General features: G+C 44.1%; 1 protein-coding gene across 1 annotated transcript in view; it reads right to left on the bottom strand.

Annotated features, from left to right (window-relative positions):
• The window catches only part of epha10 (EPH receptor A10), a gene marked incomplete at both ends in the record, with an annotated part of 222557 nt that extends 204609 nt beyond the window's left edge, over window positions 1-17948 (bottom strand). The window contains 1 exon segment of the mRNA XM_083772484.1: window positions 17870-17948. Within this exon segment, the coding sequence (XP_083628610.1) occupies window positions 17870-17948 (79 nt within the window).
• Between the last annotated feature and the right edge of the window lie 872 nt (window positions 17949-18820).

Genomic DNA, 18820 nt, shown 5'->3' on the forward strand with positions numbered 1-18820 from the left:
CCAAACACATTGATTAAGGCACTTCGGCCCCAAGCAATTCAGCAGAACTGCTCGTGTAGTGTGGCCAACGTCAGCTCTGATCATGCTGTGGTCCATGCCATGGATGCGTAATCTCTTGTTTCCCCTTGCGACCGGCTGCTACCACAGGAATGTGTTCACATACTTTGACTGAGCAGCAGCAGCACGTTCCAACCATTGTTAAATTACTGTATCCATCCAGGCCTGGGCCGTGGCTCAGCGGTCCAGGCACCTCGGCTGGTAATCCAGACTGGCAGTGTGCCGCGGGTTCGACCCCCGATCCCGACGGTCTTTACTGCATGTCACCGCCCATCTCTATCCCCATTCAGCCTACTGTCTGTCCCTCCATAAAAAATAAGGCGAAAGCCACAAAAAACATTAAAAAATATATATATATACTGTATCCAGATACAGCGTTGTCTGAGTCACACTTCTAAACTGGTGTTGCAACTCATGTCTCAGAGAGACCCTGCAGGGAAACTCACAGATGCATGTGCACGTTTGCAAGGTGGCAGGGAGAAGCGCACAAGCACACACACACACACACACACACACACACAGCATAGATGAGCACACAGACATACACACTAGGGGGATTATGCAACCACAACTCACACCACCTTCCACGAGGCACTAACTGGAAACACAGATGCTTGTCCAATGTCCACATATACTGTAACGCATAGAACACAAGCACGCCACACGCGCACCGCACACACACCCACGTCAAGTTTTATTATTTCGAACAGTGTGCGAGGACTGTGCATTCTGTAGGCAAATTAACACTGCAACATAATTCAGTTGTACAAAATGGTAAATGATTTACATCCACGCGTTAATAGAAAGTCTGTTCAGCCCTCATTATTGGCAACCTCCTTCATATGACCTTGAAGCAAAGTCTATTAGGTTATCTCTCACACACACACACACACACACACACACACACACACACACACACACACACACACACACACACACACACACACACACACACACACACACACACACACACACCTTTATTACCAGTAAGACACCTGAGGGTGGCTCGGGAAAGATCAACATATGTCAGAACAGGTGGCCAATATTGATGACATCAGGGATCTCCATATATGGGCTTAATATTGATGGGCTTAATATTGATGACATCACGTGATGTCACAAGGCATGACAATACAGTATATGGGGCGTGACCAACTGACGGGATGAACTATGGTGTTTGACCAACTGACGGGAAATGCACGATTTCATTTTAAAAAGTGAAACGAAACAGTGTTTGCATTTCATATAATATTTTGTTAAAATTAGACTCTGTTGTACAAAAGAACATTTGTACAAAAACAACGTGTTGCATCAGGATACATTGTTAGCTTGTATATCTTAACATATCCTACAGTGGAACAAGCTGAGATGGCGACGTCAGCGAGCACGCTGCTGTTTCAATTGCAGGACTACTGTACTGTACTCTCAGAGTGAATTTAAAAGTCTGAACTCCCAGGGATGCACATCTAACCTTCCCAGGCTGTTATGTATTGAGAAACCGTTCGCATGCCATTTGCTGCGTGTTGTATTGTACTTGTATTACAATACTTTTGAAGATGAAAGGAAAACAAAAAGGTTTCCAAACAGAAAGACTGTTGAGAAAGAAAGTAGACAGAGCAACTGATGGGGAGGGATGAGAGGTAAAGAGACAGACAGATTTATTAAGGAAACAGAAAAACAGAAGACAGTAATAGGCAATTCACACTATGGTCCCGGGTGCGCACTCGGGACCACTTGGCAGATGTTCTGGTAGTGTGAATGATGCGTACCGTTCCCGGGAGCGGATTGCCCAACCGTCCCCGGGACCGCATGGGGGGCGGGTCTCTGGACCGTTGAAGTGTATTCAGATACGGATCGTTCCAATGTGAATGCATGCGTACCTAAAGAAGGAAGTGGACTGTTTTTTTAAAGAACGTGACATAATCTCTAGTCGACAAGCCAAGCGTCAACAAAAAAAAAAACACAGCCGCTGCAGTGCTGCACAACGCGTAACACCAGCTCATTTCTCAACGCCGCCCGTCTCCTGTTGAATCTGCGTATAAGCGCAGCACCGCAGTACGCGCTGATCTTATTACACGTGGCTCTTGGGCTTTGCTTGCCATAGTTTCCAAAGTAAAACAAAATAATAATAATGCTAAAGTAGAAATAGAATCCATAGCAAACTAATCAAACACGACACTGGAGCATAGAACTGACTGACACAGTGAATAGCAGGCAGGCTGACAGACAGTAGTATAACGGCAAAGAGGCAATGCAATTCAGTGTGTCTGGATTTATTTGAGACAATGTCGCACAGTTGATGGTCAGTGTGCGTGCGCACCAGCCATCAAGCAAACCGTCATCAGGAGGATTAAAGTGTGTTATGCAAGTGTACCCGGGTGCGCTGTTGAATCTCGGGTAATGTGAATCATGGCCATCGGGGACCAGGCAACCGTATTCGGAAACGGTTCCAATGAAACGGATTCAGTCCATCTCAGTGTGAATTGCCTATAAGAGACTGAGACAGAGGGAGAGGAAGGTGGAAGGATTAAAGAGGAAGAGGAAGTTGGCAGTTCCTGTGCGGTCATGTACCTCCCATCTGTCCCAGAGAGAGTATCCCAGTCGTCAGCTGACCATATGAACACACACACACACACAGTCACACACACAGCAAAAAATACTGTTTTCCGTAGACCAAAAGCTAATTTAAATGCAAATATAGCATACCTAAATAGCAAGCGTCAGAACGGACACAACACCAGGTCACTATAGACCTACATCACCATCTCCTTGACAATAACCCTCGTGAACACCATTAAAATGTATTTATCCGTGCAAGATGGACCCAATCATTAATGGCCTGGGCCAGCTGAGTGGTCCAGGCACCTAGGCTGGTAAGGGTTCAAGTCTCGATCCCGACGACCTTTGCTGCGTGTGTCCCCCCCCCATCTCTCTCCCACTTTCCTGTCAAAACTACTGTAAGTCCATCAATAAAGGCAAAAAGCCACAAAAAAAACCCATCTTTAAATGACGACAATTAATGCACGTACAGTATATGCACGTGCGTGCGTGTGTGCCCTCTGCTGTTCTGTAATAACCATAGTGTATTACATAACAGAGAATCATTGACACCAGTATACATGACAAAGAAAAAACATCCAGATTATTCCTTTGACTCTGGAAATCCTGTTATTTTGCAACTTTGCTCACAATCTAAATGTAGTAACTTGCTATTGATGGCTAAAGACTGGACAGGGATGCCCACTCTGTCTTGTTAGACAAAGCTTTTTATGTCCTGCAAACTGATTGTCCACATTCTATATTCCGATTAGGTAGCAAAATGTAGTAGTAGCACTTACCATTACAAACTGGACCAAACCTATTCCAAACACACTGATTTACTGTCAGTGGAGAAGATACGAACTTAGATATGGTCAAGAGCGCCTAGACTCTCTTTATCGCTTTGGGAAAGTTGTTGTTCTTCATAAACCCAGATTGAACTATCCAAGGTTATAGGAACAACTAGCTCTGTAAATTTTGTTTTAGGGTGGATTTCCACTTGAATGCTTTTATGTTGAAATATATAATGCCATTGTTGCACTAGCAGGACACAGATTAGGAGACGCTAGAGAGTGTATTCAATCAGTCTGATATCCAGTTGGCTGTGGCATATAAACAACAAGGTTAAAGAGAGACAAAGTATATTATCTTCCCCTCTCTCATCTAAGACAATGAGATTTGTATTGGGATGCCAATGAAAGTGATTGATGCCATATGTACTTTTATGAAGAGTGAAAATGAAGGTGAGATTGCAGTCAGGAAGATCACATTGCAATATATCTGACATTTGATTGTATCACAACACGTCTAGGACATAAAAGACAAGAGTTTGCATCGCCGACATTTTCCATTCTTCCAAGCTTGGCTAATGGACTTCCAGGCTCTTATAACTCTAACCTTGTACAGTTTACAGGCAATCACTGGATGGTAGTTGAATGCGTAACAAGACTACTCGCCCCATTTCTGTTTTCCTCCCAGAATTTCCCCCAGTGAGGGGTGGGAGAGGCTGGACAGCAGACGGCTGGACTTTGAATTTCTCTAACTATAAACTGTCATGACAGCAGACAGCCTAAGTACAAATATAATTTATGAAAAGCTACTACAGTGAAGTCTGTTCACAGAAGTTGTTGTAGGATATGTGGGGATTATCTGACGAGGTACCATTTGAGGGGGCAAAACCTTACATATACTAAATAATATTAAATTGTTTATAGGTTCAATATAAGTCAAATAATATAGCCTTTCCACAGGAGTATCTTTTTATATTTTTCCAAAAAGAATACAAACAGCCAATAGCATATTACAAAGTTATCCCCCTCACTGGGGAAAATTCCGGGAGGAAAAACGGGCAAGCACCGGGGCGAGTAGTCCAGTATTCGTTGAATGAATGACTGCCTGCCTGCATGTGTGTGTGACTGCCTGCCTGCCTGCATGTGTGACTGCCTGCCTGTCTGCCTGCTTGTGTGTGTGTGACTGCCGACTGTTTGGTGCCTGATGGGGGCGGGGGGGATGATGATTACAGAGAGGCCGAAAATAGTCGGATGATACCATGATTGTGCAATAAAAAACAGACACGTGGCTTCACAAGCGGGTCACTGAACAGAGATACAGTATGTACAGTACAGTACAGTACAAAAAGACATGCACGGCCACAGCACAATAGCTTTAGGCAGGACATACAGACCTTAAGGCACACAACTGTATATTTATACCCACGTGTGAACCAACATTTAGCGCTGCCGTGGTTAATCTGTATAGTGGTTATTGTCAAACTAAGATTCCTCCCTCTATGCTTTTTTCTGAAGAAATCATTTTCAGCAATTATCAATCAAGAATAAATGGCTCGACTGCAGTGCTTGTTGAGTCATGTTGATGAGCTACACTGGCAGATAGAGATGCGGTAACGAAAGACAAATATTGCGAATACAGTTAGTCATAGAGTACACTGAGATATATGGTTGTAATATTGCAGTCCGTTTCTACTTTCTAGAGAGGAAATTGCAATCGGCAAAAGCTGAACTAACTTTTTGTTGTTGCTGCATGGTGTTGCGTTGTTTCACTGCGTAAACTGTGCAACCAGCCTTTTGCTCCATCAACGGATATTGAGGCTCATTAAAATTAATGGAAAAACATCTGCCGTATTTTATTTATTTTTTCCTTGCAAATATCAGTGCTGTGAATGTGTCTTTTACTGTACAGCAGTGGTAATCAATTCTGAACATACAAATGAAGGCTCATCATTAAACTGAAGTATTCAGGGGGGTGGGAGTTCATTCCATCCAGACACACTGCACTAGGTAATTTCATTATTAGCACACCTAGAAAGTGCTGAACTTCACATCACCACCTCCACTGCTTCCCCACTTTTATTCATTTTCTCAATTATTCTAGTCTCTTCATTTCCGCCATTATCCTCTTCTCAATCACTGCTCCATCATTTTACACACACCCCCCGCCCCCAGCTCTCTCGTCTCTCTCGCTTGATAACTGTACTATTTGCCAGTCTCATCCACAGTAAATGAGTGAATGGCAGGTCCGGTGCGTAATTGAAGGACAGCTTCAATGGGACAAATCGACATTTATTAAAAGATTGGCCGACCTTCTCGCTGCAAAGGAGTGGCTCTCTCTCAATCGGTACGGCCTACCTCGGTTCAAGGCCACTCAGGCACAGTCACTTGGCCAGCTCTGACTGTAACCCCATCTGACTTCATCTGATCCTCCTCTCCGTCTCCTCGCCTGATAAACCTGAGGTCCCCACGGTGCCATGTCAACCCGACCCATCGCTCCGTTTCCTACATGCTCCCAACAATACCTGCCTGATAAACTGAAGGGAGCAGGTCCCATGCTGTACGCACCCCATTACACCCTCTGGCACCTACACCTTGCTCTGCAGTGATAACACCCTTTCATTATGGATAGTGTTCTCCATAGGGGGCTATCATTTCAAAGACACCCTGGTCTACGCTTCAGTGTGCGCGTCTGTGTGTGTGTGTGTGTGTGTGTGTGTGTGTGTGTGTGTGTGTTTTAAAGGGTGCAGATGGAGGTGTGCAATAGGTTGGGGGGGGGGGTCGTAAAAGTGATGGAGCCGCGGCTGCACGATTTATGTATTTATTCATCACTGAGGAAGCCACGCATTAAAAGGTCGGTCAATTTTCCAGGTCACTGGCCAAACCCAGCACACTGTGAGGAGAGGCAGGCAGGCAGAGTGTGAAAAAGATTAGGATAGTCATGGGGAGCCAATTGGAAAGGGGAGGGAAATTTGTTAAAAACAAATGTTAAAGCTCAAATAAAAGTTGATCTATAAGTTCACATTGGATTTTTAATTACACAACCAAGAACTGCACCTATTTGGGGGTCCTCGACAGGTTTGAGAGCCCGACAGACCTAACCTGAGTAGAGAGTGCAGTTCAATCACTCTCTTCGTGTGAGAGAGGGAGTGTATTTCATACACTGAAAGGCAAAATAATTTGACAACCTATAACTCTCTCTCTCTCTCTCTCTCTCTCTCTCTCTCTCTCTCTCTCTCTCTCTCTCTCGTGTCATGTACAGTGGCTGTGGTTAATGAGTTTGAAAGGTCGAACGTCTCTAAAAAAAGATTAATGGTGGTCCTGGTTGAGGGGGTAATGGTTTTAGCTGGCCAGGCCGGACACATTTCCAACATGACACTCATTAGCGCCACACGGCAGAGAGAAGGGTTCACACAAAAGACAAGGACAACAGCAACCCATTGGGGACAGGCAGTGCATGCGTGCGTGCGTGCCTTCAAGAGCATGCACTTCATGCATGAAGGCCTGGATTAACACAGTGTGGAGTGACCACATTTGCAGTCCCCCCCCCCCCCCCCCCAGTAACAGTACATGAACTTATGGCTAAAGAACAGGCTTACCTCACATAGATAGACATGGGCCTACAAATGCCATACTGGCCCTTGCACTAATGTGCAAATTGAATGCGCAACTTGCATCGTAATCACACACACACACACACACACACACACACACACACACACACACACACACACACACACACACACACACACACACACACACACACACACACACACACACACACACACACACACACACACACACACACACACACAAGATCGGTGGTGTGAGAGCCCGAACTCTAGTTATTCATAAATAATTACTTAACATTTAGTTCATAATGAATTGAGACAGATTTAAATCATGACCCACCTGGAGGTACCCCTGGGACCACGGGGTTGGAGCTGTAGCTTCAATTAAAAGTGTCTCACTTACTTAATAATAATCAGGTACACAACGTTTCCGCCATTGAAAGGCATCTCTACTCCTCCTGGATATGCATAACATACATAGCCGTTTGATACAGTAACATTGCCGGTCGATGCCTCGCATCGCTGAGGTTCGGAGCTCATTTCTGATGCATCACGATGGACATCGCCTTACAGTAGCTCGCTAGCATTAACGCGTTTGCTATACTAGCATTCATTCAAGCTAGCGGCAAAGCGGACGTGCGTCATAGTAAAATCTTCCTCTGATCCACCAGGTGGCACTCAAAGTGTTATTAATGTGATAGATTGTGAGTGGTACTACTCAAAGCCACAAAGCCCAGCTGTGATCAAGTCCAACTCCGGAAAATATTTGGGAAATGTAAAGCCTGAAATGAGCTGTCTGTACTCTGAAGGACAATGAGCGACGGTGTGGTTTTGCGCCCGTCTCACGTCTTTCTATAGGCTACCAGTGTTCGAACTGGACACAGGGAAGGCATGCAGGGTCATTGTCATGCCATACACACAGAAAGGCAAAATAATTTGACAAACTGTACTCTGTGTACAGAGTGTGTGTGTGTGTGTGTGTGTGTGTGTGTGTGTGTGTGTGTGTGTGTGTGTGTGTGTGTGTGTCTCTCCTTCTCTGTAAAGCACACATGAAAAGCACATTAAGAGGTGAACACAGTCACAGCGAGTGTGAAAGAACGTGTGCGTGCGTGCGTGCGTGCGTGGACACATACGTGATGAATAGTATGGATAATAATAAACTTTATTTGGATCGAACATGATGTCTCACACCACTTCCATCTCTAGTAGAATACGGTCAGACAGAACATGTTCCTATTGGTACATTAGACACCTGATGAGGACTGGGCCTTGAGACGGTCCAGTCCTCTAGGGGTGTTGTCACATAACCCATTTTGGGCGGGAACCCCTTTTGGTGTTAGCATTATGTTATGCTTTAGCTATTAAAAAATAGCAGATCTACCTATGAGCTTGTAGGTCTGCTATTTTTGAAAAAAATCGAAGAACCACTGACATAGAAACATAGCTTTTTCAGAAAACTGTCAGGATGTAGACGACATTTTTTTAAATCTGATCTCAGGTCAAAATGGGATAATGGACTCTCAGTCTGAACTACAGTATACTGGGCACTGTACTACGGCTACTGTAGTTGCAGCCGCTCCCAAACGCTCAAAGCGAGACGGTTATCCATGCAGCTCAGACGGGAGGACCGGAGGTTGATTGATGAAGCACACCTAGGCTCTCAGATTGCTCAAGTGTTCATATTATAGCTCAAGGGCCAGTTTGCAGTGAATTACCTGAAGCAAGAAAAGAAAAAAAACTTGGATGGGAACACACGGGTCATGAAAAGTCAACCTACTGTATTTCCATTTGATTTCCCTTCAGTCTCTGCATATACACTTCTCAACCTGCCCGGCTGCCCTCCATATGACATGTAACATAATGATGTTCTAGGACTATGTTTATGATTTTCAGTGATAAAAGTAAGTTAGATTTACCTGGCAGTTTCCAAGCAGCAGCCGCGATAGCCGGTCAAATTCTCTACAAAGGAAAAGTGCTATCAAAGAGAGAATTCTCCCAATATAGCTCCTCTGCATCGGCTCCATATAAAATCTAAAATATGTTGTTGGTACTATCAGCCAAGAAACAACGTACCCCTTCCCCTTACAATGCTATGATGGATTTCTCAGGTGTGAGTGCCCCACATACCATTATCTCCCAGTAGAACACATGTCTTTGTTAACAAAAGGTTTATGGTTACAAAGTTAAAGGTCTATATTTCGATAGTAATCATTGCTATAGAGCAGAGATGTTCTCAGACTATGAGACGGGACACCACATGGGGTCGTGGGAAGGCAAGGGTGGGGTCAGACATTGACAACTGAAAAAATATACAGTATATACTTCCCCAATAAGTCAGATTAATGTTTTAGCAAAGTATAGCTAGCCTATGATTGCATTTTCCTTTTTTTAGCAACAGATATGTGTATGCTAGGCTATTTTTACCCCCATAAAAATGTCAGTTTGCTGAGTGCAAATGTTCTTTTTCAGCAATGCCCTGCTTCACAGTCACACAGTGAACATTCACACCTGGGAGTTGAGCAATATACAGCTACAGTCCTGTACTGTTGTACTGGGAGCTGAGCAATATACAGCCACAGTCCTGTACTGTTGTACTGGGAGCTGACCAGTACTACCGCAGTCCAAAATTGTTGGGCAGTACAACCACCTGTATAGTATACTGTTGTACTGGGAGCTGTATACTGTTGTACTGGGAGCTGTATACTCTTGTACTGGGAGCTGAGCAATATTCAACCGCAGTCCCGTCCACTTAAAAACATAATTGCAGAAATAGCTGTTCTACAAGTCCAGACAGTGTACTGTATAAGACAATGACTATTCAGATCATACTGTACGTTTCTCTCTCCCCACCTACAGTTTTCTGTACTAAACCTTCTCTTATGGCACCAAATCTTTTTTTTAAATCAGGGTCCGTGGCCTAATTCTTATCAATTTGGGGGTCCTTGACATGACATTGTTTGAGAACCACTGGTGTATTTTATTATCCATTCACTGAAACACCGCAATCACCTCTGGGAAGATAGGAGGCTTACCTGTAATTTATGCTCTGTCTTATGATGATGTCGCACGCAAAAAATAGCAGATCAAAAAGCTTGTAGATTCGTTATTTTCGGTGGGAGAGCATCTTGTATAAGATGTTTTAATGTATTGAATTTTTAAATAAACTTTATTCAAAGAGAATGAGCATGACATCAAATGCAAATTTCGCAAAAAAATAAAACTCTGTTTTTATATTTATAATGTGTCATTTTAACTAAAAATGCCTTTCTTGGGTCTCCCTGTTCTCCTACTCATCATTTGCTTTACTAACTGGCACATACATACTGTATACTGCCTAGATTTCCCTGCTTGTCTCAATTAACTTTGCCCTTTCACTCCATTTATACAGCAGCATAAGTGAGTCAATGGGTAATCCCCCCCCCCCCCCTCCCAATCAAAGGAAAAGTGGAATTAAATGAAGGTGAAGGCGTTGGTGGCAGACTGTATGCAGAGACATCACTTCAAATCCCCACTAGTCGCGCCCGCCCACAACAGACTGTACAGTTAAGCGTTTATTTAATTCAAACACCGCTGTGTAGACATTCCTGGCAAAACTCTTGTTATACCCCCCCCCCCCCCCCGCCAAAACACACACAGCAATGATGTTTTAGACACCTCAGGACAGAAACGCCTGCCAAAAACTTCTGTAATCCATTAGCACCCCTAGAAAAAGTAACAGACAAATATATTGTTGGAAGCAACCTCATGAAAAGCGAGGCAGTGAAAAGACTCAACTCTCCTGCACTACTGAAAATTCAAAATACTGTAATATGTGCAGCAAAGAATAAACCCACAGATTTTCATGTTTGATTATTTTTGAGTGGTGCAGCCACTCTAAGAAACGGCAATGTCTGTCCCTATGTTTAGGCTACCAAAACCTAACCTCGGCTACATTGAAAATGAGGGCTTGCCCTCAACTGTATTTCCAAGTAGCTGGAAACAGAGAGAGTGTTGCACTGTTGCCTGCTAATTACAATGTGGAGCGTGCATGCATGGAGACAGAGAGAGAGAGACAGACAGAGACAGAGACAGAGAGACAGAGAGACAGAGAGACAGAGAGAGAGAGAGAGAGAGAGGGAGGGAGAGAGCCCTCCACACTCTTACTTGTGAGAGAGAGTGTTGTCTGCTCATTCCCCCACACAGTAACTCTGTAATTTCTCGACCGTTTTGGAGGCGGGCGGCTCGCCGGACCCGGGGCCGGGAGCACTCCTGTGGGTCTGGATGTTCTGGGAACACCCAGGGACCCCCACACAGAATTGCACCACTCAGTTCACACGGGTGTGATTCTGATTTTGTTTACTTGATCAGATGCACACCTCTTTCTTCCTTCCTTTCTTTTACCTGGGTTGTGGTTCGTTGTGAGCTTTGTGAGCTCATTTTACTGTAAGCAACACAATAGAGACCCAGTGCAGTGGTATTCCCCTTTACACAAACAAGTGATTGTCAAGACACTTATGTAAGGTTCAGCATGCTGGCATACCACCAGTGACAAGTGTCAGAGTGTGGGTTTTTAAAGAACCCCCACTATTCTTAACATATGGAATACTGATGTTTGCTCTCCATCTGATGCACACCCAGTTTTACAAACACAGATGCACACTCCCCTGTCTCTCCACATTGCAAATGTACTTTGGATGACTGTTGAGCTTATGCTGTTCGAGATTGGAGAATGAGTGTTCTACAGACAGTATTAGAGTGCTTCGTTTACACAGTTGGGGAAACTATGCTACTTTCAAAGAGCAGTTTATCTCACAGTGCCCAGCATTTCAACACGAAAGGAAGCTACATTTTATTTTAACTACCATAAAAACAATGCATATGTCTTCATTGAGTTAGCTACTCCCCAGCTCTGCAGAAAAATAAGTCTAACTATATCCCTGCACCAATCATGATAAAAGGCTATAAAACAAAACACATTTAGAATAGACGGGTAACAACCTCTGTGTACGTGCAGACAATCTTGTTTGCACAGAGCGGGCAGATGTTTTCGTTCATTTCACCCCAAAAAGTGCTTCCAAATCAGCACTGCATCTGTACTGCACCCATGCATCACAGCCAGGCGACTGCAGAGAACACCTTCCTCACTCGTCAGCATGACTACAACACCTGCAAAACATCCATCCTGGCGTACGTACTAGAATGAACACACACAGCCAAGCTCTTTCACACATTTATATCACATTCTCTCTTAAAAATACTAGGGATGCACCGATCCGATACTCGTATCGGAGATCGGCGCCGATCCAGGCTAAAATTCTAGATCGGGTATCGGATCGGTGGCCGATCCATTATCCGATCCGATCCGATAATTATGTGTAATTACAGTATGAAAACAACTCTACCTCCTCTGTGACACAGCAGTGTAGTATTGACAGTATAACATGTGGAATGCAGCCAGGCTAGCCTGCGCACACATTAACCTGGTCTAATTGTTGCACAGTTATTTAATAAATAATTCAGTGCATTTATATCAGTGTTTGTTACATTTTGTTTTACAAAGTAGGGAAAGTAATGTTTAAGTCAAGCCTTGATGTTGCCTTACACAAAATAATGATTCCAGACTCCACACAGTGAGGCATACAGCTTAATAGGTTATTACGTTTCTTTGTGGGGGGATCGGTACTCTGTATCGGCAGATACTGGACCCCCATGTATCGAAATCGGTATCGAATGCCAAAAAGCCGGATCGGTGCATCCCTAAAAAATACCACACACACACACGCACACAGGCACACACACAGTCACACACCACACAAGAATAGCGTGGCTACCACACTGAACAAAGGAAATCAGGTGACCCTATTGGGATCCAATACAGTGAACACAAACGCACGTACAATTGATCAACCGATGAGTCTCAATCAATGTGTACCAGTAGAGTCGAAGGTAAATAAGGTTGTGGTTGAGTAAGCTACTCTATTGAATATAGGTACTGTGGTAATAAGTGAGTTTCATTGCATGTTAACATTATTCCCGCGGCAAAACAATGGAGACATTATGCCGATTCCCACCTCACCCTCCACCCCTTCAGTCTGCCATCTTTCTCTCCATGCAGGAAGCATTTGGCCTTTCTGCTCTGACCTCTTGTATTCTACTTCCCCTCATGTTGTACTCTCATTTCTCTTCCCTTGTCCTTTAACCCATTTTGACCTGGGAACGATTCTATGAACGTCTTCTAAATCCTGACAGTTTTCTGAAAAAGCTATGTTTCTATGTCAGTCGTTCTTTGATTTTTCAAAAATAGCAGACCTACAAGCTCGTAGCGCGCCACCTATAAATAATGAGGGGCTCCCTGAGCCCCCTGAAGTGTGAATGTCGCTGCGTTATGCCTGCCAACTTCAAAAATCACTCTGACCTTTCATACACACAGAGGTCCCAGCTGTACAGTCCAATACACATTCACGTCCAATACACAGACAGACAGACAGACAGACAGACAGACAGACAGACAGACAGACAGACAGACAGACCGTTTAGACAGACAGACAGACAGACAGACTGGTTGGAGACCGTTTAGACAGACAGACACAGACACAGACACAGACACAGACACAGACACAGACAAACAGGTAGTTTGGAGACTGTTTCTGCCAGCCGAAGGTGGAGCTGTGTATTTAGTCTTGTCCTTGGCAACAGACCGGAAAAAGCCCTGAATCAATCACACACAATTAGTCCCATTTGATACCTTGGGAGTGCAGTTCCTGTGCCGACCTGGCAGTTGCTGTTAAATTATTTATTAGCCTATCAAATAATTTATAAGCAACAATTATAAGATTTATTAATCAGACTAATCAGATCCCTTGCCATGTAAAGAAGTCAATGTTTAGCTTCTGAGAGTCTGTGGGCCCTCAGGGGAGCACAATGTAAATATAAAGTGGATCAGTCACATAGCCAATGCGGAAGCTTGCAAATCCCCAAACAAACTCTAGAATAATATACATAAAAACAAAGATATACAGATATATACAAAGCTATGCGGACACGACAATGAGGCAAACAAATCTAGTTCAACACCACAGCCTCACAGACACAATGAACACACCAGCTACGCTGCACTTTCTACGATTCTCTCTCTTGGCAGTGGCTCACCGCAGAATGGATGGATATGGAGGAGGAGAGGAGGGAGGAGTGGGGGAAGTAAATGAGATCCCAATGAGATGCCAAGGTGTGTTAGCGGTGAGACGCGGGGAATGAGAAGGCGGCCTGAAGGGAGGGTGCGGCTACATTGACTCTCTCTCTGTGTGTGTGACTGTGTGTGTGTGTGTGTGTGTGTGTGTGTGTGTGTGTGTGTGTGTGTGTACATCCTGATCTGCCTATGATGCCCAATGGTCGTATTAGTGCTTACTAACTCAGCTCAGGATGTGAGATGCATAGTAATAGTTAATAGAGAGGAGAGATTACTGGAGGGGAAGGGGAGCAAGGCAAGGAGAGGAAAGGCAAGAAAGAGGAAGCTATTGGAGAGGAGGAATAGAGAGGAGGGGAAAACAGCAGAAAATACAGTATACTGAAGAGAAACCACTTTCAACCATGGCGTCCCTAATTTGTGAATGTCATATTGTCAAAAATTGCCCAAATAGTCAAACATAATGACAATAGCAGATAGAACAGGTTGTGAGCTTGTAGACTAGACTATGTTCGCTATTCCAATTGCACAACAAAGTACATAGGACTTATGTGGTTAAGACTGAGTTACTGTCAAACGTTTCCATCATAGGAGGAAAGACAGCAGATGGAAACAGAGAGAGAAGCAGAGGAAATGCTTTGCATGCTTGCCTATATAGGATGCCTAATAATAAATACTAACACTCAAATGAAAAATACAGTACACCCGACATCCTCTGTTCAACATTGACAAAAACGGCCCAGGCCGTAGCGTAACGGTCTGGGCACCGGACTGGTAATCCAGTCGCAGTGTGCCGCGGGTTCGACTCCCGGACCCGACACGGCCTTTACTGCATGTCATCCCCCATCTCTCTCCCGTTTCCTGTAAGCCTACTGTCTGTCCCTTCAAAAATCAATAAAAGGCGTAAGCCGCAAAAAAAAAAAAAACATTGACAAAAACAAATGTACTCCCCAAACACGGGGAGATGGGTTGGCACTGTGTCACTGAACACTGCAAATTGCTTAAAATGTTGATCGAAATTTGTGAGAGAAAAGAGAGACATTGAAGGAAAACACCTCCGCTTACCGGATCTCTGCCCACCCACCAAGTCCTTCCAAACTTTGAGGAGGAGCACCCTGCCTACCCACCAACTCCATCCAAACCATGATGCCTGGTTTATACTTGGCTGCGTGTTGTGTCGCGCACTGAACATAGACGATCTACAAGCTCAAATGGTGTCACAAGACTTGCTGCGAGCGTATATAGAATCGGTTATTTCTGCTGTGTGACACGTCGCACGACCAAGTATACTGTAATTCAGGCATGGAAGGTGCCAGAGCTACAGTCTTTAAAAGCCCCTGTTGCTTCGCAGCAATGAAACTGCCGTCACAGCATCAATTAAAATAAAGCCATGTTCAAATCCAGCCATCATTCCATGGAATCGCATCACGTTGGCCGTGTGTGTGTGTGTGTGTGTGTGTGTGTGTGTGTGTGTGTGTGTGTGCGCACGAGGGAGAAAAAGTCTAACATCTGCAGTGTAAAATCCTCAGTGTTAAAATGATCTCAGAGACCCTAAATAGACCCTTATGGAGTCCCTTATGGTCCAGTGTAATGGACATTTATGGGTCCGTATGGATCCATTATCTACACTGCATATAAATTATTTCTCAGCATTTGCCGATTCATATGTGTGAGAGAAATGCAATATAAGAGCATGTACACTGTATATACACACTGTACTGTGTGTGTGTGTGCACGCCATGCACGCACGCACGCATGGAAGCACTGGTAAATCCCAGTGAATCAGGATATAGCATGCGTGAAACAGGACATGCCATATGCCAAGCATGGTATGTCAATGCATCACACGTTTCCGCATGCCATGTCAAGTGGTCTTATGCAAATTGATCCATGAGTTGCATGTGTGCTTTAAGGATATGTGCAAGTAGAGCACATGTGCGTGTGTCGACGTTGTGTGTGAGTGATGTGCGTAAGTGTGTCATGCGTGACAAGCAGAGGGGGGGGGGGGGGTAGCCTAATGCATTTTCTGGCATGCAACGAGCCACAGATTCTATGCGTGCTTGCAGTCTTTGCATGTATATTTGGTCTGTATGCAACGGGCTATGTGCAGATTATGTTTGATGCCTATTGGCAATTTGACAGTGCCTGACTGACAGTAGGCCTACACAGTATAAATTAAATCAGTGTTCATTTATCCATTTGAATCTCCGACAGTGGGCAAATGTAACCAAGTGGACCGGGAAGGGTCCACTTGGTTACATTTGTCCGCTGCCAGAGGTTACATTCATTTTGCATTACACAGAGGATTGTACACATTCTTCTCCATTCTGGAAACAGCATGGCACCCGAGACCTCTACAGTGTCAAAATCTTGCCACTGATTTGGACTAGTTTACTGACATCGCCTGCCAGTTGGCCAGTCAGCTGATGAATCTAACAGGCTTTCAAATAAACATGGCAAGACACGTCTAGATGTTTCCAATACAATCATCCAAATAAAGGTTTACACATGTTTGAGGCGCTAGTGTGTAGAAGCAGGCTGGCTCCCAGTTACAGAACAGAGCAGTGGGGCTACACAGTCAAATCGGTCAAATTCACTGAGATTACAGTATGTACATTGTACAGTACACAGATGTTACTGTGCACCTTTACCGGGTTTCTTCACTCCCTCTCCCTCAAAAGCCAGCAGCAGCCTACACATCCTAAAATACATCTATCATCATCAAATACAGGATCTAAGCTGCTGTAAAATCAGCAGACAATCCTGTGAATGTTAGTGTACTTCTGCAATGTTTTATGATAACAAAGACAGTCTGCATTTGCTCAAGAGAGAATGACAGACCATAGCTGTCCAATGATATTTGGAAAAACAAATTAACACAGAGTTTTCATACTGATTTTACTGTGATCCTCTATCATGTGTATAATCTATCTGATGGACTACTACACACACACACACTGATAGAGGAAGGCCATGTTAATTAGAGGAAGGAAAGGGTTATGGAAAGAAGGGGAAAAGGGGCCATATGCAGTAAAGCCACTGTAGCTATAGCTACTGTACCTAAACTGTCATTCCTGGACAAAAGGACAATAGGAGACCAGTTGCACTATAAGATACAGCAACAATGGCGTGGTGGCATGTACAGTAGGCTATAGTAACCAAGTGCTTTTTAATAAAGTATGAGCTAAACAAGCATTATTGGAGGAGTCGTTTTTTCTTCCGTGAACACTGTTCTATAGTCTAATGTGAGGCTCAATTGCCCGAGTTCTTGTGACATGTCGTCACTGTATACTTGCTCTCGTTAGAATTTAGCCAGCTGCCTCCAATAAACGTAATAAGCTTTTATTTGTTATAAGTTATCTTATTATCCCGTTGAGAACAGCGTGCTGTCTGACTGTGCCATCTCAACACAGTTGCGTAAAAAACACAGACAAGACAACATGAATAAAGCTTTTTGCAATCTCGCCTCCTCCATAATTACGGCAGCACAATGTCTTCCACTTCCAAATAGCCAGAAGTCGGCGACGAGTCATTTGTAAGTTCACCAAAATAACCACCAGTCCAGCTGCACTACTCAAGACGGTAAACGGGAAACCGTGCACCTGCTCGCAATCACAGGAACAAGTCGAAACGCGCTCCGAGTCGATGCCGCCTGCCGCGGACATCTCTCCCGCTCTCTGCTGTCACCGCGCTACGGTGTTTGGGAACGTTTTGGGGAACGCTTAAAAAATATATATATATATATCACATACCTTCCTCTGCGTGGCAGTCAGCAACTAGGTTCAGCGATAATATCCAAAGCACCAAATTCAGCGTTCTAAGAAGATCCATGTTTCTCTGAGCAGGTCCGCGGGGCTCTTTTTGTCATCTCTCTCCAGCCTGCGCCGCGACGCAGAAACACACACACACACACACACAAAGCAGTGAGGATTAAACTAGTGCCGACCGTCCTGGCAAGAGTATGGAGTGAGTCTGAGCGCCACGCCGTCTATTTCATATCTCGGGGGAGGGTTTTAGCGGCGAGATTGACACCGGGCGAGTGCAATAAGGTGGGAAGTTGAGTCGAGGGTACGAGAAGGTCGACCTATCATAGAGCTTGCAGACTTTAAATCTACATTGCCAGGTAGCCTCGGTCCCAGCCTTTAGTTTAGACTTATTACTCATCTGCGAAGAGATGATTGCCAGGCCCAGGTGCCCACAAGACGAATGAGTAATCACTCAAGAGTAAAACCATAGACTCAGGACTCAGGTAAAGTATAGTACAGTAACTATTAGACTGCATAGGCTTGTAGCCTATACTCTGGAATCATGCTGTAGTATAATAGATACACTTGACACTTGCTTTGGCAATGTAAACTTATGTTTTCTCATGCCAATACAGCTAATTTGAATTGTAAAATAAATAAATAAATAATAATAATTTTATATATATATATATATATATATATATATATATATATATATATATATATACACACACACACACAAAAACACAGTGACGATTTAGGCCATCTGCTATGGTGTTGATCCACTGACAGTGAAAACTTAACACTGGTTTCAACACAGCCATCTTTTTAGAGTACATTGTGCTTCAGTATGTTGACAAGCTTCATGGAGGTGCTAATTTTCCTTTCCAGCTTGATTTGGCACCTGCCCACAGAGCCAAAACTACTATTAACTGGTGTACTGACCATGGTATTACT

Source organism: Protomyctophum parallelum (genome assembly GCF_964188405.1).
Source record: "Protomyctophum parallelum genome assembly, chromosome: 1".
In the NCBI taxonomy this organism is placed as follows: Eukaryota; Metazoa; Chordata; class Actinopteri; order Myctophiformes; family Myctophidae; genus Protomyctophum; species Protomyctophum parallelum.